This window comes from Arachis stenosperma, chromosome 8 (assembly GCF_014773155.1).
Source record: "Arachis stenosperma cultivar V10309 chromosome 8, arast.V10309.gnm1.PFL2, whole genome shotgun sequence".
Taxonomy (NCBI): Eukaryota; Viridiplantae; Streptophyta; class Magnoliopsida; order Fabales; family Fabaceae; genus Arachis; species Arachis stenosperma.
The window spans coordinates 49,657,058-49,682,290 of record NC_080384.1 but is presented as its reverse complement, the minus strand read 5'-3'; the positions used below and the strand labels follow the sequence as shown (position 1 = coordinate 49,682,290).

Sequence of the window (25,233 nt, the reverse complement as noted above, 5' to 3'; positions counted from 1 at the left end):
GGGGGGGAGAGCACGTGGGGGGCACATGCCCCCACTTAAATTTTCTTTCCCTATTTCCCCTCCCCTCCTTCGAAGACCCGTCCCCCGTCCCCCTTTCTTTCTTTCACTTTCTTTTATTTCCTTCCAACAAAACCTAAAACCTTCTCTTCTTCTTCTCTTCTCATTCAACTCTTCCATCTTCTCATCTCTTCTTGCAATTTCACACCATTATCAAACTCATCTTCATCATCTTACCTTTCTTTCTTTTTCTACTCTATCTCTATTTATTCAAAATCTCATTTTCTCAAAACCCCAAATCATGGAATGTCAACTTAATGAGTGAAAGAAGCATTCAACTTTGAGTTCTAATTATTATTGAGGTTTCAAGGTAACTCTTTGACTCAATAATTAGCCATATCCCCAATTTTTGTCATCTATATATTTATGGGTATGTATAAATCCGAATTAGGGTTAATAGGGTTAGAAAATTTGGGGCTTTTGTCAAGGTGAGTAAGATTATGTTAATTGACAATAGTAGTAGCTCACAAATATCATTATTGTCATATTTCTAGAGTTGTAGAATTATTGGACATCATTTGGTAGCTCGTTGACGCGCTCAGAGTTGCTTCCGGTTCTTTGGAATCAAGTTGTGAGTGGATATTATATCTATAATTGTTTTTAAATATATTATTATCAATATCTATGTTGAATCATTAATTTTGGAGTTTGAAAATATTTTATTATTGTGATTTCCGAATTTTTTAAAATAAATATTGATTTGTGAAACTTACAATTTTATAAAAATACACACGAGACGATATTTATATATTTGTAAAGTATAAATGTTTTCTTATTTGACCTTATGTAAATTTTAATTAAATTTTAGTATGCTATATATATTGATTTGCTATGGAATTTAGTAGTATGTTATAAGCACTAGAGATTTTTATAAGTGATTTGGTTTGGATTGGTTTGGGAGACTCTGACTAGAAAACCGTAGTTAACGGCGGTTATGACGTTAACCTAGATGCATCTGGCTCAGACCTCAGCTAGCAGGGGCGTTGCTAGCCTAACGTGTAGGCCACACGTTGGATCTGTTATGCCGTACGGGCACACTAGAGGAAAGGGCTACCCTTAGAGGTGGAGCCGCCCTAAGTGTGTAATATTTGATTTGATTTGACTTCTGGAATGAGAACTCCCATTTCAGTTCATCCGCTTAACTATTTATCTAATGTTTGTATAATTAATTAATATGAATTCCTTATCTCCGAAAAGAAATATAATTTTCAAGGTAAACTCTGTATTGTCTCGTGTGGGTTATAGATGTAATGTTTGCTCACTGAGTTGTAAAACTCACCCTATTATATTCCCATGTTTTTCAGATACAGGAGTCATTTCAGGTTCCATTCCACCTACCCCTCAGTAGATCTTAGTCATTTTGGTGAGCCCTTCTTCTTTCCAAGGGCTAAGTATTATGTAATGGAACCTTTGCTCAAAAATTTAGATTATGTCAATGCTCCATATGTCACAGGCAGGATCCTCGTGTGGGTTATGTTATTTTGAATCTTGAACTGTTTAGGTAGTGATTACGATTTGGTTATGTAAGACTTATGGTTTTAACTATGTACTCTAGCTATCAACTTGATATATATATATGATGCGTATTTTGGATATATTTGGTTGTGGATATGGTTGGAATATGTTGTTGTCTTTGGAAATGGATGTTTATTTTTTGATATAGGGAGTTAATACTTATGTTGGTAAGGTCCTAGAAACAGAGGAGGTTCTGTCCGTTTTTCTGAAAAATTTGGTCGTTTGGCTTGCTGAGGGACTTGTCCCTTGAGCGCCAGTCATGGCTGGATTCGGGCCATGACAATTATAAATAAAAAATTTAATTTATTATTTTATAATATCATTTTTTTTAAAAATTGCATGTATGCATATAATGAATTTTCTATTTATGTTTGTTAAAAGTTGAGACTGAATTACAAGTCAAGTATAGTACTATATTGAGAAAAATAAGATTTTAAAAACTGAATTTATAGATTTGGAAATACAAAAATAATTTAGAATTGAAAACGATGTGCTAATCTTAAATGTTTTGACCTAAAATTGGGCTAAACAGACCTAAAACGCTAACAGGTTGGACCAGACCCAAGTTGGGTCCAAGCCCAACATATATATGTGTTCGCTAAGAGGCATTCAGCCTCATTTCTCAAAAAAGAGAGAGTGGGGGGTGCTGGCGAGAGGAGAGAATAGAAGGGTTTGTAGTTTCACTATTCACCCCAACATTATTTTGATTATATCTTGAGCTATGTTGTTTTGATTTGTGTGTCATTTATGGCCACGCGAAACTCTCACCGAATTCTTTGATTCTATTCAAATAAAGTAGTAAAATTTTTGAAATCCATGCTCCAGTTTCCATCCCTAACAATTTTTCATTTTTAAGTTTGGTTTTTTAGTAGATTTTGTGATTTTGGTTGTTTAGGGGTGATCTAATATTGGAATATTGTTGGATTTTTTTAATATTGTTGGATAATGTAAGTCTCTTTAAACTCTTGCGGTTTGATATTTTGGTTAGCCATAGTATTAATTTTGGTATATTATATGATGTTAGATTGAGATTTTTTGTTTGTTAGAGTTGTTTTAGCTACTTGAAGCTTTGAGATCGAGTTGGAAGCTTTCGGATTAAGTTTGGTGGCCTTGTTTTGGTGTATTGAGCGCGTTGAGAATCGGCTAAGATATAGTTTCAGTTTTCTTTTGGTAATATGTAATGTTTCGTGAAATTTAGGCTAGTGACTTTAAGATAGGTTGAAATTGTATGTATTGGGTGATTGAATGTGTGTATGTGTATTATGTATGGTGGAGTTGTTTTGAAGGTTGGATATGAGTATGTGTGGGAAGGTGATGATAAAAGATATTGTTGATGATTTATAATGATTAATGATGTTATTGATGATGGATGATGATTATGATGTTGTTGATGTTTGATGATGATTAATGATATTGTTGATAGTAAATGGTGGGAATTATGAGAATTGATAATGACAAGTTGATGAACAATGCTTGGAATGGTATAAATGTGATGGATTCATGCTTGGGTTGAGAAGTATTGAGATTGGTAATTTATGAGTAAGAAATGTGAAAGAGTTGATGGTTTAGAAAAATTTATGAATAATGGTATGAGTTATGTTGAGTTGAGAAATAGAGATGGACTTTTGGGTGTTTAATATTGTTTGGGTTGTGAGTAAATTGGTTTGGTTTGAAAGATTTAGTATTTTGAGGATTTGGTAAAATTTGGTAAAATCTTGTTTTATACCAATTTCGGTGTGTTATAACTTAGCCCTCAGAGCTTGGATTCGAATGAACTTTGACTTAAATTAAATATAATTAAGCGAGCTTTAAAACGGTATAAATATTATTGAATTTGAAATTTTGTAGAAAAGTTATTGATGTTGGAAGTTAGGGTCAAAAATCTAATTTTTAAGAAATTGCAGAAAATTTGGAAATCTGTCATGTGTGCCCACACACAGAACAGAGTTAGTGTTATCACTTGTGCGTACGCACGAGGGGGTGCGCGTACGCACACCTTGAAAAGTTGCAAGTTATGTGTGCGCAAAACATCATGCGTGCGCACAAGCCGGGAAGAACTTTCTGTTGAGTGTATACACACAACACTCTATGTGTACGCATAAGTCCTGTTTTTTACCTAAAATTCTGTTTTTAACTGTTTTACCTCCCCAGCAAATTTGTAATAACACTTATTTAAGACCTCTTAGTTATTATTTAGGCTTTGAATCAAGGGAGAACATAATAAATGAATTGAAAAGAATAATTATTACGAGTTTAGAGCCGATGACTTAGGTTTTAGAAGGTTGTGGATGAAATAAGTGTATGGTAAGTTGTGAAGTATTTTTTAAGGAGATTTTGAGAAAATGAGAATGATTATGATGAGTTTGAAAACTGATGATACTTATGATGAGTTGAAAACTTTGAAAGGAATAATGAAACTTGTTAGATATTGATAGTGTGTTAGGCACTATATCCTTGGAACGATAGTGTGCAGGGCACTATATTCCTGGGATGAATTATGATGTGAGGGCTGGGGTGGCGTTCTGCTCTCATAACCTTCTCTGCCGCAAAAGTGTGTCAGGCACTATATTCTTGTAACGATAGTGTGCTGGATACTATATCCCTGGAATAATAGTGTGCAGGGCATTATATCATTGACGTGGCAAGAAGGCTACATCTGAAAGAATGTGTCAGGTTGGCATTTATGGGCCTCTGATTGTTTGCTTTGCATAACTTCATTCTATTCTGCCTAATTGATTCACATGTCTATTTGTTATATGTTTTACTTGTTGTATATGTAAATTACTTATACTTTACTTGTTTGCATTACCTGTGTTTTCTACCGAGATTGAGGAGGCTTGGTAGGCGATAGCAATGGAATCGCAAGGAGGTTAGACTGGCGAAAGCTGTGGGACATCGGTGTTATGTTAGTTAGAAATCCCTTAAGCTAGATTACCCTGTTTATATCTTATCTATTGGACACTGTTATCATACTAAGAACCTCCAGTTCTTGTACCATATATTGTTGTTGTTTTTCATATGCAGGTCGCAACCCACCTCGATGAGTTTGCGGACATGATGACAGAGCGGAGGATGGTTTATCTTCTATTTTATTATACTTTATTTTGGTTATAGTTATTCTCTCATCTTTTGTATATATATAACTTTGTTGCTTTAGAGGCTTTATTTTTGAGAACTTTGAGAGATAGGTTGTTGCTCTCTCTCTCTCTGTGTGTGTGTGTGTGTGTGTGTGTCGCGGCACTCCGTTATCTTTCGCTTTACGGCTAGAGGTAAGACTTAGGGTGATAGGGTGTTACACTTCTCGCACCAACGTTACCTGCAGAACACACTGAGGCACTTCTGCCTTCTTCGTTAACACCTTCTCTCCCACTCGCGAATCAATGTCGACCCACATTCCTTGCAGCTGCTCATGGCATGTTAGGGTTCGAATTGTGACACAATGGCCTCAACGACCACAATGGCAATTGAAAGGTTTCCTCCACTGCAAGCGACGTCATTTTTAACGATGTGGATGTAGACTGTTTAGCCCCTGTCCATTTCACATTTCACATTGTCCAACTAAGCACTTAACAAACATGTCATACAACTAACATGCCAGGTCAGAGTGCCATTGTGACATGTCAACGTTTTTCGTTGAGACTTGACGGAAAAATGTCCGCAAGGTTCGCGTTGTGTCATAGAAGTAAGGGACAGGGGTCAAAGTGAATCGCTTTTATTTTGAGGGAAGTTGTCATTTTGGAAAATAATCAGGGATTGAATTGGTAGTTCACTCTTTTAATGAGTTATGTGTATTTTCTACCCTTTCGTCATTTGAATAACTTTTCTAATAATGGCAGGTGGCACTTTATTTGCCATAGTGGCTCTGTGCATTATGTGACTTGGATTTAACAAATAAAAATAAGTAAAAAATTACAAGATTAAAGTGAAATATTTTTAAAACTTTTTCGCGTTAGTTCATATTAGGGATTTGTAAACTCTAATATATCAAACCGTTATAGTCTCAACGAAAAAAGAATATATCTCAAATTTGTGCGAGTGCTTGTGGTGGCTTGTCTTTTGTATCGAAGAATAGGAAGAAGAAGTTTGACTACAATAACATCAAGTGTCTATATGGATTTAAAGCAGTGGTGCTTAAATCTGCGATAGAATAGAATTCAAAGAGATTGTTTTTTGTTATCCGTTATAAAATGTATGTGATTTCTTATTTTCTCTATGATGATAAATATTATACAACTTATGTGAAATGACTGAAATTATTCTTAAATTCATGAATACAAAAGGTTGAATTAAAAATACAAAAAATATTCATGAATGCAAAAAGTTAAATGCATAGAACTACGATGACAAATAAAATATTATATAACAACTATTATGACGGATAAAATTATTCAAGTGATATAAAAATAGAAATGACTAACGAAACTTAATATTAATATATACACATATATAACATATTAAAAATTAAGCTGTACATTTATCCACGGTGAAAATTCAGATATACTTTTCTCTATTTTTCCTTAATCTACTTAACATAATATTTACTATTAGCTATTTTCTTGTAAAAAATACATAATTTGGTTCAAGTCCAACTGATTTGGTTTTATTCTCCGGTCTGGTCGTCAATACAATAGTCTGATGGTTACAACTCGCAAGTGTCAATTGAATTTGAAAATCGTCCACCTCACCATCTCGCCGCTCTCAAACATTATTTCCTCGCGGGAAAGCTCTATAGCCTATACAGTATACCCCATTCCACTGTCACAACTCACAACCCTCAACACATTCATTTTCCTCACCGCCAAAACCCTCACTGCTCCTCCACGCGCTGAAAAATGGGCGCGCGCACCGTCACGGTGCTGAACGTGGCGGAGAAGCCGTCGGTGGCGCGGTCCGTCTCCACCATCTTGTCACGGAATCAGGGCATTCGAATGAGGGAAGGTCGCTCCCGCTACAACAAGATCTTCGAGTTTTCTTACTCCATTCGCGGCCAACCCTGCCACATGCTCTTCACCTCCGTCACCGGCCACCTCATGGAGCTCGAGTTCGACGAACGCTATCGCAAGTGGCACTCCTGTGACCCCGCCGATCTCTACCACGCTCCTGTCCGAAAATCCGTTCCTGAGGTCCAATCTCTCTCTCTGATTCTCTGCGAGATTAGTTCATAATACTATATAGAGTATAAAAATTGAATATAAAGAATTTTAGACATGTTTTCATGTGAGTTTAGCGGAACATGTATACATGAACATAGGTAGTGAATAAGCACTGTTTAAATTTAATCTTCCTCTCACTCTTTCTTTGTTTTACAATTTTCATGGAGATTAGTTCATACTTCATGCTGTAGAGCAGAGAGGGAGGCAAAAATGAAAAAATAAAAAATAAAGAAGGAATCTATGAGTTTCAGAAATGTTTGATCTCTGTGATTTGACTGAGTTTACAGAATATGCTTAGAGTGAGTTGTACAGTAACAACTAACTATGCTCGGTAGAAATGAGGAATTATGCCGCAATAGAAAACCTAACATGTAAGGATCACCTAGAATCTGTGTGTGGACTTTCCAAATATTTTGTGACCTTTGTTCATATAGTAGAAAGAAAATGAACAGAATGAATTTGAAGAATGTTTCATCCAGTTGATGTTACTGAGTTTATATACATCTGGTTATAGATTGTCAAAACTAGAAGTTAGTTAGTTACAACCTGCAACAAATACTAATCTAACTTACTAGGAGTTAGTTAGTTACAGCCTTATTTTCTTCATGCTTTTCCTGGAGGTCTGCCTTTCAATTTCTATTTATTTTGAGGCAATATGAATTGTGTTTTTTCATGAGAACATTCACTTGAATAAGCTAATTTGTTTGTTATATATTAGGAATGATTTTTTTTTTCAATGAAAATTTTTTTCGTTGCTATCTGCTTTTCTGTTTAGGACAAGAAGGATATCAAGAGGACGCTGGAGGAGGAAGCCAGGAGGTGTCAGTGGCTTGTTCTGTGGCTTGATTGTGATAGAGAGGGTGAAAACATTGCATTTGAGGTGGTTGATGTTTGCACCATGGCAAACCAGAATCTTACTATAAAGAGGGCTCGATTTTCTGCATTAATTGATAGGTTTGAATGTTTAATGTTGTGATGGTTGTATGTTGTGGTTATTATGATCAATTTTTATTGGTCTTGTTGACTTTTGGCCTGCAAAATCAGGGAAATTCATCAGGCAGTACAGAATCTGGTTGAGCCAAATAAGTGGTTTGCAGATGCTGTGGATGCTAGGCAAGTAAGTTTAATTTTTCTAACTTAGAGCCTGTAGCTGATCTTTTGTGGTTGAAAATGTCTGTTTAATTGTTGCAACTGAAAAAAAATTGATATCAGTAATTTCATCTTATTTACTAACTAGTACAAATATATAATGATGCTATGGCTTTGTAGGGAGTGATTGATGGTTATTTACATTTTTGCAGGAAATTGATCTTCGTATTGGTGCTTCTTTCACCAGATTTCAGACCATGTTAATGAAAGATGCTTTTATAATTGACACTGCTTCTGGTGACAGAAATCTTGTCTTAAGTTATGGCCCTTGCCAGGTGTGCTTTTGTTTTTCGAAAACATGACGTGTCAAAATTGCTGACATTTAACATATGCTTTGTGAGGTTTAGAAGTCATATGATGATTTTCCTTTTTACCTTGATTTTGTACTACAGTTTCCTACACTTGGATTTGTTGTAGAAAGATATTGGGAGATACAAGCACATGAGCCAGAAGAGTTTTGGACAATCAATTGTTCTCATAGATCAGATGAAGGTCTTGCTAATTTCAACTGGATGTAAGATACACGGCCTTTGATGCATTTACAATTCTTGTTGAGTTTTAACAGCTGCAAGCTTAGGATATACTCTGAAATTGGCAGGCGGGGTCATTTGTTTGATTATACTTGTGCAGTAGTAATATACGAGATGTGCATTGAGGAACCAACTGCAACTGTGAGTCTTAATTGATCAGGCAATTCTGAGTATTTTTTTATTTTATTTTATTTTAAATTTATTATACTTGTTCTGATGTTCACATTACTTCTCAGGTCACAGATGTTAAACAACAAGAGAAATTGAAGTATCCTCCTCATCCTCTGAATACCATTGAGCTTGAGAAACGTGCTTCACGATATTTTCGAATGAGTTCTGAGCACACGATGAAGGTGAGTATCTGTTGGGAAACCATTGCTCCTGTGTTTTGTAATGACATGCTGTAGAACTAACTTAAGAGTATTTGAAAACAAAAAATGCACTTCTTGAGGATGGAATGATGTCCGCCGGTATTCCTAAATGCTTTTTTGTTTACTATTTACAGTTTCATGTATTTCCAATTACCAAACTGATCATTGTGGTGCATGAATTCATTTAGACAACTCTTCTCATGCCTTGTGTATTAGTCAGTGAACCTATATGCAGACATATTTTCTTAGTGAAATAATAATATGATTCATATTTCATACACTGTTAATAGATATATATATATATACGTTTCTTGTTTTCTATACACAATGTGAATTTGTTTTTCTGTCGTCCAATTCTATCTTTTTTTTGTTTTGCATAGTTTTTATGGGGATTGGTGTCCTTATTTAAAGCTTTCACTTTATTGTACAGGTGGCAGAAGAGCTTTACCAAGCTGGTTTCATCAGTTATCCTCGTACAGAAACTGATAGTTTTTCTTCAAGGACTGATTTGCATGTGGGTACTTGTCTTTATGTGTAAGCATAAAAGTTATTACAGCTGTAGCCGTTCCACAGTTTGGGAAGGGGAATCCATCCCTATTTTTCTGACCATAGGGAGAACATGCTATTCTGCATTATCTTGTATAATTGTGTGCACATTTCGGTGTGTTATTAATTCAAAAAAACGAGAGAAGTCAAAGTAAGTGTCTTTTATCTGGCAATGTTAATGTTATGATGTAGGAAAAATAAAGCTAACAGTGTTTACGACCTTGATTGTTACAGTCAGAGAACTCATAACAGTTTCAGCATAATGTGCTTACATGTCTGCACATTTTAAAGCATATGCATTGTTTTATAAATGGGAGCTACTTTTCTTTTCCAGTATATTTTATTATACTTGTTTTAGTTTAGAAGATCTGACTTTGGATGACATTGTGCTTCATTGTTACTCTTATTAAGTTTTCATGCATCTGTAATACTCAACTTGTACTGATCCAAAAATATTTCACATCCTTCATCCCCCTCTCCCCTAGTGGCCTTACAACCCACAAAAAGAAAGGCGTGATAGGAAGTGGTTTGGGTTGGTTTATATTAGGAAAAGGAAGAATGCCCACAGCCCTGCCCAGGGAGACACAACTAAATTCAGTTAAGGGAGTTGCTGAATAGGAGTTTAGGTAAGACAAATTAGTTGGACAATTAGTTAAAAGGGAGAATAACCTAGAGAAGCTAGGGTCAGTCTGTTTGTCTTGTCATTTGAAATAGATTTGTGAGAGATCGAGGCCTTCAATTGTACTGACTACTTTCTACGGATTTTCACACATTGTCAAGGTCAAGGATTTCCATTCAATACACGTAGTTCCTAGAATTCTTCCTGTTACTGATACCAGTTTAAAGTTCAAAAAAAGTGACTGGCTTATTATTCTTTTCTTTTCCTTTTTTTTCTTTTTAATTCTAGACAATTGTGCAAGAACAACAAGCGCATCCTGAATGGGGAACATATGCACAACGGTTGTTGGACCCTGCGACAGGACTTTGGAGAAATCCTCGTGGTGGTGGACATGATGACAAGGCCCATCCTCCCATTCACCCTACAAAGTTTTCTAGTGGAGAATCCAATTGGAGCCAAGACCACCATGTCAGACTCAGACATGATTTCTGACTGCTCTTTTTAACTAAAATCTCAAGATTTTGATTTAATCTTCATACTGATATTCTTCTTCACAAATCACTGCAGAAATTGTATGAGCTGGTTGTTCGCCACTTCTTGGCTTGTGTCTCAAAGCCTGCTGTAGGGGCTGAAACCACAGTTGAAATTGATATTGCTGGTGAACTTTTTCATGCATCTGGAAGGGTGGTTCTAGAGGTGAGGTCCCCTCTTTCTATGTGTGTGTGTGTGTGTGTGTGTGTGTGTGTATATTATTTGGTCTGATTTGGTTGATTCACTGATTTAATATTCATGATTGTTATTTAAGACACATTGACCTGTTATGTTAACCAACATTGTTTTCAGTAAGATGTTCAGAGAAGGAAATGGAACTATAGAGATTAATGGGTCACAAGTTAAAACCAAGATTGATTTTCATAGAAATAGATAGAAAAACCAGAAATTGGGATATTATGGTATTATTCAGTCCTGTTATCCTGTAGCTGTATTAGTGAATCTGTCAAGTCATGAAGTGGAAACTGTGTATGAAATGCAGAAAAAGCAGGGGCCATAGCAGTCCCACTTTGCCAAGACAAATCCCGAATGATACCCTAATCTCCTTGCAGCCAACCTCCCATACAATAAATCCCCCTTCTCTAACAAACCCACATACACACTCTTTGCCTTAGCAACCTTTCATAATTGTCCGTTCATCACTTAGTTAGGATTCACCACATTGGTGCTTTTATTCCCCATACTGCCCCTCTAGCTTTTTCTCTTATAAACCTTAAGCCATACACAGACTTTATCCCTGATAGATATGCTAATATGTGGGGGCCTCTTGTATTTGTAGTGTTGTACCCCCAAATTCTTACAATCATATCCTTGCCAATTTCTTCTAGTGTTCTTAGGCAGCGTTTGGTTAGGCAAACAAGACAGAAATATAGGGATAGAGATACAAAGACGGTTTAGAATCAAAGACAAGGGCAAGATTATGTGTTGCAGGACAAAAAATGTGTATTTTCATGTACTTCTTTGAAGTGAGGACAGAATAGTGAGGAAGAAATTTTTGTATCGTTTCTGTCTGCCTATCTCTATTTGTGTCTTGTCTCTGGAACCAAACCCTACCGTGGAGAACAGATGGGAGAAGGTCAGAAGAGTATCAAGTCAAGAGGGTGGATTAGATGGGAGATAGCCCAGTGGCTAGGGCTAGATATCCCCCTGAAAAACTTTGCAAGAAATTATCTAGAGATTTAAGTATAAATTGGCTGAGCACAAACATGATCTATGATAGGAGCTAGGACATAATGTTGTTGCTTGATCCATGTGGCTAATCCCACTTTCCACTCGCCCCAAAAAATAGAAGTCTCATGTGATTGCAATTATTATTAGTTTACGATTAATGATTTCCTCGATATTTAAATTTGTCTACCTATCACGATTCCATTTCCTCACAAGCTTTAAATTTTTGTACAAAAGGTCAGTGTAATTTGAAATAAAATAGCATAAATATCCTTCCCCCCTTCGAAGAATAGAAGCGACTGTATTGCAGTCCAATCAGCAAAAATAATGGTGCAGATTGTTAGTGCAAAGTTGATAAAATCGTAAAGCTAGAACCAGCTAACTCCACCTTGATCTTAATCCTTTTGTCTCAACTCTGTGGAACTGGGTAACCAACTTGGGATGGTCTAGTAGTTAGCTCACTAGTCCGCTTAAGCAAGTGTACAGCAACCCATTGGCTAGTAGCAAACCCTTAAATGGAGTTCTGATCTGCGACGGATTAATCCTTGATTTGCTGAGTCAGGAGATGCGTGGGAAACCCAAAAAAAAAAAAAACACCGTGGAACTGGGTTTTGCTCTTCATTTTCAGTTTAACACTGTATCAATTAGTAAAAGTTTCTTTACAAACAATTACGGGAACTGCTGACTCAATGCAGTCTTTATTGTTCAATACTCTTTGCAATTTATTATTATTATTATTATTATTATTATTATTATTATTATTATTATTTTGGTAGTGGTAGATAAGATCAGACTACCATTTTTTGTCTTCCTTTTTTGCCACTTTGAACCTATATAATTATGACTTATTGACTTAAGCACTGAAGTACTTAAGGAATCAACACACATAGTACTTGTTGTAACGTGTATGAATTTTCTTGCTTGTTGATTGTCTACCAATCATCTTCTAATTAACATTTGGCAAAAGCTAGCAATACTCTAATTATATGTTATTGTTCGGTCTTAACGTGATCAGAGAAACTACTTGGATGTTTATCGCTATGAATCTTGGGGTGGAACAATGCTACCAACATATACTGTTGGTCAACAGGTTTGCTTTAAATTATAGCTTTCACCTTACATACAGCATTTTTTAATTTCTTTTGCATTTCTCTTCATTTTTTATTTGGGCAGTCACCGTTTCCCCCACAAGCTGTTCATTGTCCTGTTAGATTCCTAATGGAACTTACACAGAAGATAACTCTTACTATCATTGATTTGATATTGTTACTAATATAGTAATATTCTTGTATATGTACCACTGTTGCATTTTTTGTCTTATTCATGGCTGAATTTTGTGAAGTTTGACAACTGTCTGCCTTCATGATGAAAATGAGGAGAAAATTATCCAAACGGGGAATATTTCATGTGGTAAAATAGTTTCCTTGTGTTGATTTTAATGTGCAATGAGATAATGTCTGGAAGTGTGGTTGCATTTTTTTTCTTTATTATTGCCTTTTTCCCAATCGTCGAGTCAAGGAGGCGTTTTTGGCTCTTAAAATTCAACCACATTTAATACTTGCCTCTTATTAATAATAAAGTAAAGCTATGAAAGAAAAGCCTGTCATCATGAAGCACATTATCATTATAATTAGGCAAAACCTGCTCAGAGTGATACCCACTAATGCTTTACATGGACAAGATTCACTTGTGAAAGTTGAAACAATTCCCTGATTTGGAGAGCGAGAGGGTGGGGATTCAGAGCCTATGCATCTTTCGTTCCAATTTATAAACAAGATCTTAGATACTTCTCCAAATATTGTTATTATCGTTGTATTTTAAATTTTAATTGTATACAACTTGAATCTGAATGCTATTACAGTTCGTTCCAACAACATTGACCCTTGATTCAGGAGTAACCCGGCCACCTCCACTTCTTAGTGAAGCTGATCTTCTTACTTGTATGGACAAGGTAAAATTTTTAGATGATACAGGATGTCATAGACTGAACCCTTTAGTTAACCATACATTTGCTACTTGCCTGTGACATGTCTTTAAATATTGACAGTTGTATACTTATTTTTTATTTCTTATTTTATACCAAAAGGAGGGTATTGGTACAGATGCTACTATGCATGATCACATAAAAAAGTTGCTTGATCGATTTTATGCAACTAAGGATGCTAACACTCGTTTCACACCAACTAATCTTGTAAGTCATTCTTATTCCAAGGAAACATGTATTTTTTCTTCTCATGACTAATCTCCATTTGTTAATATATTTTTCTTGGGTTTTCTTGAGTTAGATTTTTCTACTGTTATGGAGAGTTATTTTGTAAGGTTAGCACATCTAGTGAGTTCTAGATATATTTCCCATTCCCTATGTTGGATCATCATTGTATAAATTAAAGCTGGTAACCACTACTGGCATATGTCAAGCTTTTTACCACCTGGTGGTTAGTTGACATTTGAACAGGTGCATTTCTAAGGGAAGGAAGATGACCATGACCACTATATGCAAAATAATCATTACATTTATGAACTTGCAGCTATTAGAATCTGACTTGTGAGCTGCATTAATTTCGACAAAAACCAAATATGCATTTAGATGAATGAGAATAGAGAAACTAAGATATCAAGGAAGTGCTGCTCAAAAGTATTTGGTTCATAACATGAACTCAAGTTGATTGTCTATCTGTTATAATGATGTTTTCCATTATTCCATAGTTGTGCAACAGAGAGACAGCTAATACTATTAATTTTGCAGATATGGTATTTATATCCTTATGCTCATTTATTTGCATAGAAAGTAAAGTAGATCAATACTACAAAAAGGATAAAAAAGTTTACCTTGAAGACTTTCACTATGCTGATGCTTGAAAGATATTTTTCTGTTAGCTTAGTTGTAGTGTATATGAATCTCATACATGTACCTGCACTGGCATAAGCATGCAAACCAGAATAATGAAGTAAAACACTTGTATGTATGTATTGATCGTGTGTTTGAATCTATGCAGGGTGAAGCACTTGTTATGGGATATGATGACATGGGGTAAGTAAATTCCCTTTGGTTTATACGTATTGCTAGACTTATATATATAATCTTAGTGTATTCTTTATCAGTTCAGCCGATATTCATCATATGTTCTGAACTCTTAATGATTTGATCTGTTAGTTTGATGCAAGAAATTTATGTAAAAACTTTCAAAGAGGAATTCTCAGTAGAGATATTTCTTAACAATTAACCATTTAAGTGATTATTGATGTTTGAAGAGTGGTTAATAATTAACCCATAAATGGCTTGATCAATCATTTGAATGATTAAGTGTTCCCAAATCTTTGATTGTTAATTACTTTTCAACTACCAAGACCCCACTTCGTTTTTCCCCACAAGTACCCGTAAACTTTAATCATCTAGAGGAAATTATTTGTCTTTGCAAAGATGCATTAAAGATCCTCTAAAATGAGTTGATTTTAATCCTCCCTGGTCTGTTTAAATCTGATATTTTTCAAGAAATTGGAGATATTATAGTGTCTTTGAACTAAAAGGTTTTGTATAGTGTTGAAGCCTGATTATTGTTATTTCATATGTTGAGAATGAGGATTTTAGTTAAGAGGGTAAAAGAAAAAATAGAAAGACTATGAATGACTGAAAATATATAATGCTTGTTTCTTGGTTCTGAGTTGACATGTAATTTTTCCTGTCAATATACTACCTATCAACTAGGGTGAGAGGTAGCATTTGCAATAAAACTACTATCAACCCAACACAGGTTCTATTGTGCATTTGTCTTACTCTTCCTTTAAGCTTTCAGGTATAAACTTTGGAAACCATATCTTAGAGCAGCTATGGAACGTGATATGAAATCAGTCAGTGAAGGGACTAAAAGCAAATCTGAAGTTTTGGCAACTAGCTTGCAGCAGATGAAAGCTTGTTTCCTTGATGTAAGCATATTACTTGTTATTTGTTAACATGGTTTGTTTATTCAGAAGATTTGTTGTCCTATGCAGTCAATCTTAAAATTTAACGTCATTATATTGCATCTTTTAAAATTTAAATTATAAGTTTAATGTGCTATCAATTTTCATGATGAGGTGGCTGACATTTATGTGCAATATATCATGAAGCAACTGTAGTTCATTCAGATAGGTTTCTTGTCTTTTTATAATTACATGTGAAGGTTAATACTAATTGTTTGCTCATGTATTCATGAATTCATTTCTGCTTCAAGAATCAAGATATCTTTCCACTTCTGTGAATATCAATTCTGCTTTTATTTGTGTTGGGGGGACTGAATCAGTATTTTCTCGTTATTTTGTTATATAAGTGTCATTCATTAATCATTACAAGCAACAATAGACTCAATGACAATAAAAAAGGCTGGTGAGAAGCTTTTTGTAAAGTGAAAACAACTGATGACCATACCCAGTTACCCACTCTGGTCATGTGTTTGGTAATTTGGAAATTTTCATATTTGTCCCCAAGAAACAAATGTCATGCAGGCCAGTTGAGTAGTTCCTTATCTTAACGAAATGATAATGAGAACAGCTTAATGCCTTTAGTTTCAAGCTAAAACTGCCAAAATGAGTAAGTGGAACAATGAATTGAACATATGATGGCCATTGAGCAAACCACATTTTGTAGATTTGAAATATTGTCAACCACTGAACCTATGAAGTATTTCTGTTCAGTTTATGCATTATAGAAAATTTGTTATTTGTTGTGTATTTGATATGTTTGAACTAATATTAACTCTTGTTCCCTTGGATTTCATTTGGCACTGTGTGATGTGCTTTGTTGTCGTGGTTAGGGACCTAGCATAGTTTGACTTTTCTCTATGGGTCATTCGGTCTTAGCCTCTGGAGGGATTATAAGCTAAATTAAAATTTCTTATGTCATCTTTTGCGTTTCCAACATTTTTTTATGATGAGAATGTGCATACTAAAAATGATTTTTTCTTATTCTAGTATTCACATGAGTAGGTTCTCTGTTCTCCATTAATCTACCTGTTTTGGTTGAATATTATTTTTCCAAATGAGTTAATGTGATTTGGAAATTGTGATATTCATCTGCTGATAACTTTTAAATATTTGTAGGCCAGAGTGAATAAAGTGAAGCTTTTAGAGGCCATGGAGATATTTTTCCAGAGGTTATTTTCTTCCACACCTTCACCCTCAAGGACTCCTTATAGAAAGTACAAAACACTTACATATATTCAACTACTCTTGCAGAACTAACAGGGCTGGTGGTGATGAGCTGCATGCAACAGGTGAAGTTGTTCGGCGATGTGGACTTTGCCAAGAATCAGATATGGTGCTAAGGAAAAATCGAGTATGATAGTCATATCCCAAACAAACTTTTAGAGATGTTGTAGTACTTTTCTATTCATTTATTTTGACTTTGTTACATATTTGGGACAAAGATAAACGGCTTAATTATGTGGCATTCATGCTGGATCATGTGATAGCTAAAGAACAATGTGGACATGTACTAGAGTCAATGTAGTTGTGGAAGATAAGTTGTAATGCAGTTTGGACTTATGGTTGACTTTTGGAGAATGAAACAGCAAAAGAAAAGACGAAGTCAGGATTTTCTGGGTGGTTCATATAAATTTGATAGATAGGTTTAATCTTGTTAAATTGCGGGTATATATTTTGCTCATTTATACTTGCTGTTGCTGATTTTCTGTTTGAGGTATATGAGGGCATTCTTAATCATGAACTCAGAATCATAACATAGTCATTCTGTTGTGTAGTTTAGATTTTCGTGATGAATATTGGACTGATTTACTGATCAAGTTTTTCTATTTTAATTTACCAGGATGGCAATTTTATGGTTGGATGTCTGGGTTACCCTCAGGTTAGATCTCTTGATTTTTCATTTCCTTGTTATAAGTTTGTTATAAGATTGTTATAAAAATTTTGCAGCTTATCTACTGTTGGCATTGCCAGTAACTCGATATATCATGGTTTCTCTGCATCCCTGATAAAATAAGAATCCTGAATCTGAACAAAGCATTTTCCAACTAAGTAGATTTGGCTACATGGATCTAAAGGCGTCATTATGTTGTGTCTATGCATTGGGATGCGACAAAGTTTTATGCTGGCTGCACAGGCTTAATACAACCCTACATGGATCCAAAGACGGCATTGCATTGTGGCCATACATAGGAATGCGACAAGGTTTTACATGGATTGTCGCAAACCTAACACAACCCTCATTTTTTTTTTTGGACCTTGGGATCGGCCTATGTAAACATAGGCCGAGAGAAAAAATGAATAAGATAACTATTCATCCTTAGCAGTGACAATAACATTGGAAAAGACTAAACTGAGAGGAAAAAAAAAAACAAAAAGGGGTTGGGGGGAATAAGGGTGTCAGGGTAATCCAGGTTCCTAGGGGTCTCCCTTAAAGAATGGAGGCCAGTACCAAAGATGAACCCATAACAGTGCTAAGGATAACTGCACATCCCTGAAAATATGAGCATGCTATCAAATCATACGCACCAATTAACTCTTAAAACAGCATACTGTGATGAAGTGCTGCTCTCCTTTCTCTTTCCAAATCTGCTAATGTGTTCCTGTGCTCGTATTTGGTTTGCCATGATTTCTGAATTCTTATAAACTGTAGATTATGTTGCCAAGAGGGAAGCTAATCACTTAGGGTGTGTCACGAGTTTGGTTTTCAATGGGAGGGAAAGGCTTTAAAGGGTTAAACCTTGTTCACAAGTTTTATTATTTGGAAGGAGAGGAATTTGGAGGTTTTTATTATCCCTCCAAACTCCATTTTCCAGTTCTTCATGATTATGGGGTTTTATGAGGTTTAAATTTAAATTAGATTTTTATTCCTAATAAATTATTGTATTACCATTTTCTTTTTTATACGAAATATTTAAGTAAAAGATAACATTATAAAAGTATATAGTAAGTCGTCTGAACCCTCCTTTGTATTTTTTTGAGACTTGTGAACAAGTGAAGGATGATTGTAACTCTTCCCCAACAAGTTACAAAATCTTTTATTCTCCCTACCATTTCCCCCTCATTTAACGATTTTCATAACTAATTAAATGCCAAGGTGCAATAACCTATCAGAACTTCACTTAGTTTAATGTTTCTTTTGTTTGAGGCCTTTAAATCATAGTTCTCTTTGATGCCTCAACTGTTGTTAATATATTTTATTTTTATAGGCAGTCAAGTAATTATTCTGTTATGTAACTAAGTTTTGTCTCTTATGTGGGAGTTTAGCTTAGTTCTGTGTTTTTAGTTTGCTGTCCCCTCTATCTCTCTAGATCATGACTGGCAGGCATTAAAATAAACTGTGGTGAACAGTGCAGAAATGCTGTCTGGCTTCCTGGACCAGTATTAGAAGCAGATGTTACTGCCAATGCTTGCAACACCTGCACCCCTGGTTTGTTACTCAACAATTAGTATTATGATTTCAGTACCTTCTTTCAGAGAAACAAAAAATGCGTCATTGGACTTCATGCTAATGTGTGATTCTTTTATTTTTACCTCTCCCTTTTTCATGGGCACTTGCCAATCTGTGCACCATGGTCTTACAGACAATTAGTATTCTTTTAAATCTTTTATGCATAATGATAAATCACGGCAAATCCAATAACAGTAATAACAACATAGTATTATTACATAGATAGTGAATATCTAAATCTTAATGATTTTGCTTTTAGTTTTATTTTTTTCTAGTCTCTATCTACTTTTAAGATTCTGTACCCTATTTGGATTCTCAAATATTAGGAACAATCTTATCCTCTTTATTCTTTAGTTGTTTCCAGGCTTCTATTCTTGATTGTGTTTTATTGGGGTGCAACACTTGTATATTTGTGAACGGAATCTGGTTAGATATTCTTTTGGTTTTCTGTTTTAGAGATCTTGGTTTTAGCTAGTTTCATTTTATTTCATTTGTTGTATAAAACATTATAGGTCCAGTTTACCTGATTAAATTCAAGTTTCGGCGGCTGGAAATACCACCAAACTACAGTGCGGACCATTTGGGTAGGTGCTTCTTCTTTCCATGATGATATGTGTTTCCGTTCCAACATGCCTTTCTCTAATCATTTTGGGTAGCTAGCCATGTATCTTTGCTGTTTTTGAAAAAAGAAAAAGTTACATTTGGTAACAACATTTCTTGCAGTTATGCTGTATCTGTGGGGTCAATTACTTTTGTTTAGAGAAAGTCTAGGTAACCAACAACTCTTCCAGCTAACTTTTTGATAAACCAGTCAACTTTGTAACAAAAAGAAACATTTAAAATTATTGCAAAACATCCAAAATCATTGAAAAAAAAATCATCCAAAACCTAACAAAAACAAACATTCAAAATCATTTAAAAAGAACATTCGGATCTGCGAGAAGCTACAGCTGGAGGAAAGAACGGCGTATTCGACGGCAAGGGGTGTTTTTTGCGCTGTGGTAGTGGCATTGTTCTGTCAATGAATGGCGACGCTAGGCGAGGGACGGTGATGTTGGACGAGGAATGGAAGAAACATCCAAACTTAACAAAAAGAATCATTCAAAATCATTGAAAAAAACCATCTAAAATAAAAAAGAAACATCCAAAATCATTACAAAAAAGAACATCCAAAACTTAAGGGAAAAAAAAATCTAAAACTTAATAAAAAAAATTCAAAACATAACAATATTGCTAACAACAACGCTTTGATGGAGGCCATTGCAATGACATTCTTCTGGTGCGATGTGGCAAATGACGTAGACTTCCAACAAGACAGCGAATAGCGACGGCGGAGGACCGATTGTAGTGCGGTGACAGAGGTAGCCATGCGGAGAAGAAGCTGTGAGAGGAAAGGGAAGGGTGAGGGTTTCAGTTCTTTTTTACTGTGAGAGAGAGTGAAAGTGAGTTTTGAGGTAATAGTTAGCTGTAGTTAGCTGGTACCCTAGTTGGTTACTTAGCATGATTGAAAAAGTCTAGGTAATCAACATCCTCTCCAGCCAACTATATAACCAAATATATATATATATATATATATATATATATATATATATATATATATATATATAACAAAAAGAAATTTCCAAAACCTAATTAAAAGAAACATCCAAAACTATTTAAAAAGAACATACAAAACCCAACAAAAAATCCAAAATCATTGAAAAAGAACATCTGGATCTGCGAGAAGCTGCGGCTGGAGGAGGTATGGAATAAATATCCAAAATCTAACAACAAAAAAACAGTCAAAATCATTGAAAAAGAACATCCAAAATCTAACAAAAAGAAATATTTAAAACCTAACGAAATGAAACATCTAAAACCTGATAAAAAAAATATTCAAAACCTAACCAAAAAGAAATCCAACTTAAGGGGAAAAAAATTAACAAAAAGATCATCCAGAAACATAAGAAAAAGATGGCGTTGTCGACCATTGCTAACGGCGACGCTTTGAAGAAAGCGACTACAGTGACGTTTTTCCGGCACGATGTGGCAGACGAGTCGTAGAGGACAGCACAGAAGTGTTGCCGTTGGGGGAGAAGTCGTGAAAGAGGGAAGGGAAGGGTGAGGGTTTCAATTGTTCTTTTTTAATGTAAGGGAGAGAGTGAAAATGAGTCGAGGTAATAGTGGTTGTGCTTGCTGGTATGCTTCTTGATTTACCTAGCATGATTGTTTTGTTAAACACCTTATTATCTGCCTAAAGAGATGAAAGGAAGAGGAAAAGAAAAGGAAAAAAAAAGAGGGGGGGGGGGGGAGGGTTCTTTTAATCTTTAGCATATTAGCTCACTACTCTTATGGTATGAACATATTATTAGTTTATTACTACTCAAACTTCATTTAGTTGAAGAATAACGTTTAATAAATGCATTTGCAATATGATATATGATAGGTTGCATAGGTGGCTGTGATCAGATTCTTGCGGAGTTGACAGAAATATGTGGCACTGGCTCTCGCACAGGTTTGTATGCACATCTATGTTGTCACTAGAAATACTTTTACAAATAGAGATGGATAGTAGTCAGTTAAATTGAACAGTACATGACAGTATTTAGTGCAATAATCTCTTGTAGGAGAACCTATGTGTATATTCAAGCCATATTTTTTTAAATTTATTTGATGGATATTTGTACTCCCTTTTACATAGGTTCTTATGTTTTAATCCCTCCCCCTTCCTTCTTTCGTGTTTCTTCAACATAGTATTAGGCATTTTTCCCTCGCAAGTCGGTTTCAGAATAATGAGAATATAATACCACTTCATGAATAAACCTTGAATCCTCTGATTGTACATTCACTTGTTTTGTAGGAAGAGCTCGTGGACCAGCTGCACAAACCAACAATGCCCGCCAAAGTAACACAAGACAGGTTGTTTGTATGAACTGCCAAGAAACAGGACATTCTTCTAATGATTGTCCTTCACAAAGGAATGCCCGGCATCGTGGAACAAACCAACAAAATGGTAACCTTTCTGGAATTTCAAAAATTCCACATCATTTGAGAGTTTCTAGAGACACACATGTATTTCTTAGATACTTTAGTACTCCCGGTGATAGAACAAGTTGGGATGACAATCATGAAGATGGTGATTGTGTAGTTTGTGACACAAATGTCAATAGTGAGGAATTCGTTATAATCTGGTTTGAATTAAATCTCTAGTACTTAACATGTGATCCAACTTGAAAAGCCCAATCATACAATGACCTTTAGGGTGTCTTAGGATCATAGTTTTCAAGTTGACTGATAAACACCGTAATCATCATTTGTTGTTGTTGTCATGCTGCTGTGAAAATTGAAATGTAGTGCAATGAATTTTTATAAGATTCACATAATGCAGGGGAAGCCACTGTTTCATGCAGTTCCTGTGGGATGCCATGTGTTTTGAGAACTGCAAATACAGAAAATAACAGGGGAAGAAAGTTCTACAAATGTCAATCACAGGAGTGTAACTTTTTTGCGTATGTAAACTAGTGATCTTTCATATTACCCTTTTTTTCTTGGTTTAGGCATTCTTGTGATTAAATTTTAATATGTAGAAAAATATATCTGATAATATAGTTATCATATCTTACCATCACATGTCACACCTGAAAATTCTTTTACTACATGTTTAACCTGGCCATCTCTTTCCACTTGTTTGCTTTTCATCCACAAATAGCATTATTCAACATTAATACAATTGAATTAATTATAAACACTATGTAATCGGAGAATCTAGTTTTTGACCAGGCATTGTTTCTATCAATTATAGATGGATATCAGAACAAGTTTATAGATTATTTGCTTGTTTTGCATTAACCTATTTGTTTATGCAAGTTTTATAATCTTGATTGCAGGTGGGAGGATAGCCTCAACACTGGCACTGGAGGAAGAAATTTTACACGATCGAGTAGTATTCCACAAGCCAACCGTGGGAGAAATGGTGGCCGTGGATCTCGCGGTAGAGGTAGACACAATGGATCTCATGCTGCTAACACGACTTTTGTGTCAGCCACTGGTGACCCTGTTAGTGGCAGAAGATGCTTTGTGTGTGGTGATCCATCTCACTTTGCTAATGTGTGCCCTAACCGTGGTGGCTAACGCGTGTGCTCAACGATACAAATCAGCAATATGGAAGGAAAACTAGGTTTGGTATCCATAACCTTTCTGTTTTGCATGAGTTTGGTTAAGCAATAGTAAGGTAGTTATGTCATATATTTAAGTATGTATTACCAATAATCATTACTTATACAGGTCCAAAAATGCCGTTATTAACTGTCATTTTTTTCCCACTATTTATTTGGCAAGACTTCTATATTGGTCATCCGAAGAGTTTGTGGGAGTGGGACATCAATATGATCCTTGAAATCAGCTTGGTTCTCTGGAAATTAAAAAACATTTCTAGCAGAAAAGATTAAAAGACGTTAGAATTAACTTGAAATGAGTTTTAACCTTCTGAAAATTACAATGATGTTACAAATCTATCGAGCATCCAATTGGTGTACCAACAATTACTTTTAAGACTAAATTAATTGCCCCTAAATTAATGTTGCAATTTTTTTGCTAATAAAACCGATGTCCCACAACTCAGTTATACTATTAATATTTTGGTCATAAAGGAGCTTATGCCTGAGTATCTGCTTATGCAAAACAAATAAATCGTTAAAGAATTAGTTTCAATTGGATTTTATTTGGGTATTGCATAAGATGGATGTCTATTATTTGAACATTAATTTCCTACTTTTGCCCTTAACCTTGACCTTCCCCACATTATGTTATCATTATCAAATTATTTAAGCAATAAAATTAAAATATGAAGTAGATGTCGCTATCCTAGGGCAAAAAAATGGTTTGATTTGTACACTTGTAGCTTTTGTAATAATGCATTGATATTTTTACTCTTTTATTTATTTATTTTGCACAACATAATTGCACAAATCCCGTAGATGCATGCATTGGCTTAATCTGTTACTGATTTTTCGTGGGTAGGCTACTTTAAGCTTTTGTCGAGGCTCAATGTATGCTGCTCTCACTGCTCATTTTTTTGTATAGGGGGTGAGATTTCACATTCACAACAGTGACATTAATTATAAAGCTATACAGTAGTATTATAATAGATTATATCATTGTTCCATTTGCATCAACATGTTCTGTGTGTCTTTAATGGTTTGACTCAAATAGACAATCATTTTCAACTTCATAAAACACAATCACCGTATGTTAAGTCTTAGCACATGGCGGGTTTTGGTTGTAACGAAACAAGCCATTTTGTAAACCTGCAGGATCATGTGCGAGGCTGATATTGAAACAATTGTTTGACTGAACATAACGCGGGGGTGATCATTCATAATACTCAGTACGGATAACCCTACATTATGTCTTAATTTTCTCCGTCAGTATATCAAGATGTCGAGAAATTCTCTCTTTGGTGAATTGGATATTGATATATTCTTTGGAAATTGAGTCTAATTAAACTAATTCTATTATACTTCAGCAGGTTCTGATCCGTTGAATTATTCTGTACATAATCGAATATTTTAAGCCTTTTCACTTTTTGTTCTGAATAAGCTAGTTATTTTGACGAATTTGACTCTCTTTAACTTTGAAGTTCTAACGAATCTTTGATTGCATTTTTTGTGTCATCTTTGATTGCATATATTTTATAATTTTATCATGATAGGCATAATCGCCCTCAAAATTGGAAATAAATAATTAGTTTTTTTTACACAATAAAAATTAGAAGGAAATAAATAATTAGTCTTTTTTACACAATAAAAATTAGAAGGAAAAAAAGAATGTGCCAGATTAGCTCAAATTGAAAATGGTTACGCATGTATTGTTTCCATGTTTATATAGATACCATAGGCTGGTATGCTTTAAGTTATGTACTTTTCTAGAAAAATGATTGGGAGTCTTAACCCATCTTCTTAATTTTAAATAAAAAAATTTTGAAATTTTTTTTTTATCTTTTTGATGTTTTTAAAAGATAATATATATTTGAATTTTTTTTTACTTTTTTAAGTATGAGTATAATTAAGAAGATGAATTAGGATTCTGAATCATTATTTTTTAACCCTGAATTTTAATTAGGTGTAAATTGATCTGCATAGCTGAGTGTGAAAATATGCTTTTTCGTCAGTTTTTAACAAAACTAGTG

General features: G+C 34.8%; 1 protein-coding gene and 1 long non-coding RNA gene across 2 annotated transcripts; both read left to right on the top strand.

Moving 5' to 3' along the window:
• Window positions 1-70: 70 nt before the first annotated feature.
• LOC130946568 (uncharacterized) lies at window positions 71-1,715 on the top strand. The gene is made up of 3 exons (XR_009072300.1): window positions 71-367; window positions 552-628; window positions 1,362-1,715. It is a non-coding gene; the product is annotated as an uncharacterized LOC130946568 (long non-coding RNA).
• Window positions 1,716-6,249: 4,534 nt separating this feature from the next.
• LOC130945723 (DNA topoisomerase 3-alpha) lies at window positions 6,250-24,604 on the top strand. The gene is made up of 25 exons (XM_057874429.1): window positions 6,250-6,695; window positions 7,501-7,679; window positions 7,770-7,842; window positions 8,027-8,149; window positions 8,267-8,388; window positions 8,473-8,545; window positions 8,641-8,757; window positions 9,206-9,289; window positions 10,229-10,408; window positions 10,508-10,636; window positions 12,675-12,749; window positions 13,521-13,610; window positions 13,746-13,850; window positions 14,656-14,690; window positions 15,454-15,583; window positions 16,736-16,788; window positions 16,871-16,970; window positions 17,460-17,498; window positions 18,968-19,046; window positions 19,580-19,651; window positions 21,493-21,561; window positions 21,907-22,059; window positions 22,435-22,555; window positions 22,934-23,223; window positions 24,359-24,604. The coding sequence occupies exons 1-24, from the start codon at window positions 6,405-6,407 to the stop codon at window positions 23,175-23,177; spliced, it is 2,736 nt and encodes a 911-aa protein (XP_057730412.1). The 5' UTR covers window positions 6,250-6,404; the 3' UTR covers window positions 23,178-23,223; window positions 24,359-24,604.
• Window positions 24,605-25,233: the final 629 nt, after the last annotated feature.

Excerpts from the sequence above, each read along its gene's own strand:
- LOC130945723 (XM_057874429.1), top strand. The coding sequence starts at position 6,405 with ATGGGCGCGCGCACCGTCACGGTGCTGAACGTGGCGGAGAAGCCGTCG. Across the intron at positions 6,696-7,500 it reads TCCGAAAATCCGTTCCTGAG|GACAAGAAGGATATCAAGAG; the intron begins GTCCAATCTCTC and ends TTTTCTGTTTAG. Across the intron at positions 10,409-10,507 it reads ATTGGAGCCAAGACCACCAT|AAATTGTATGAGCTGGTTGT; the intron begins GTCAGACTCAGA and ends AAATCACTGCAG.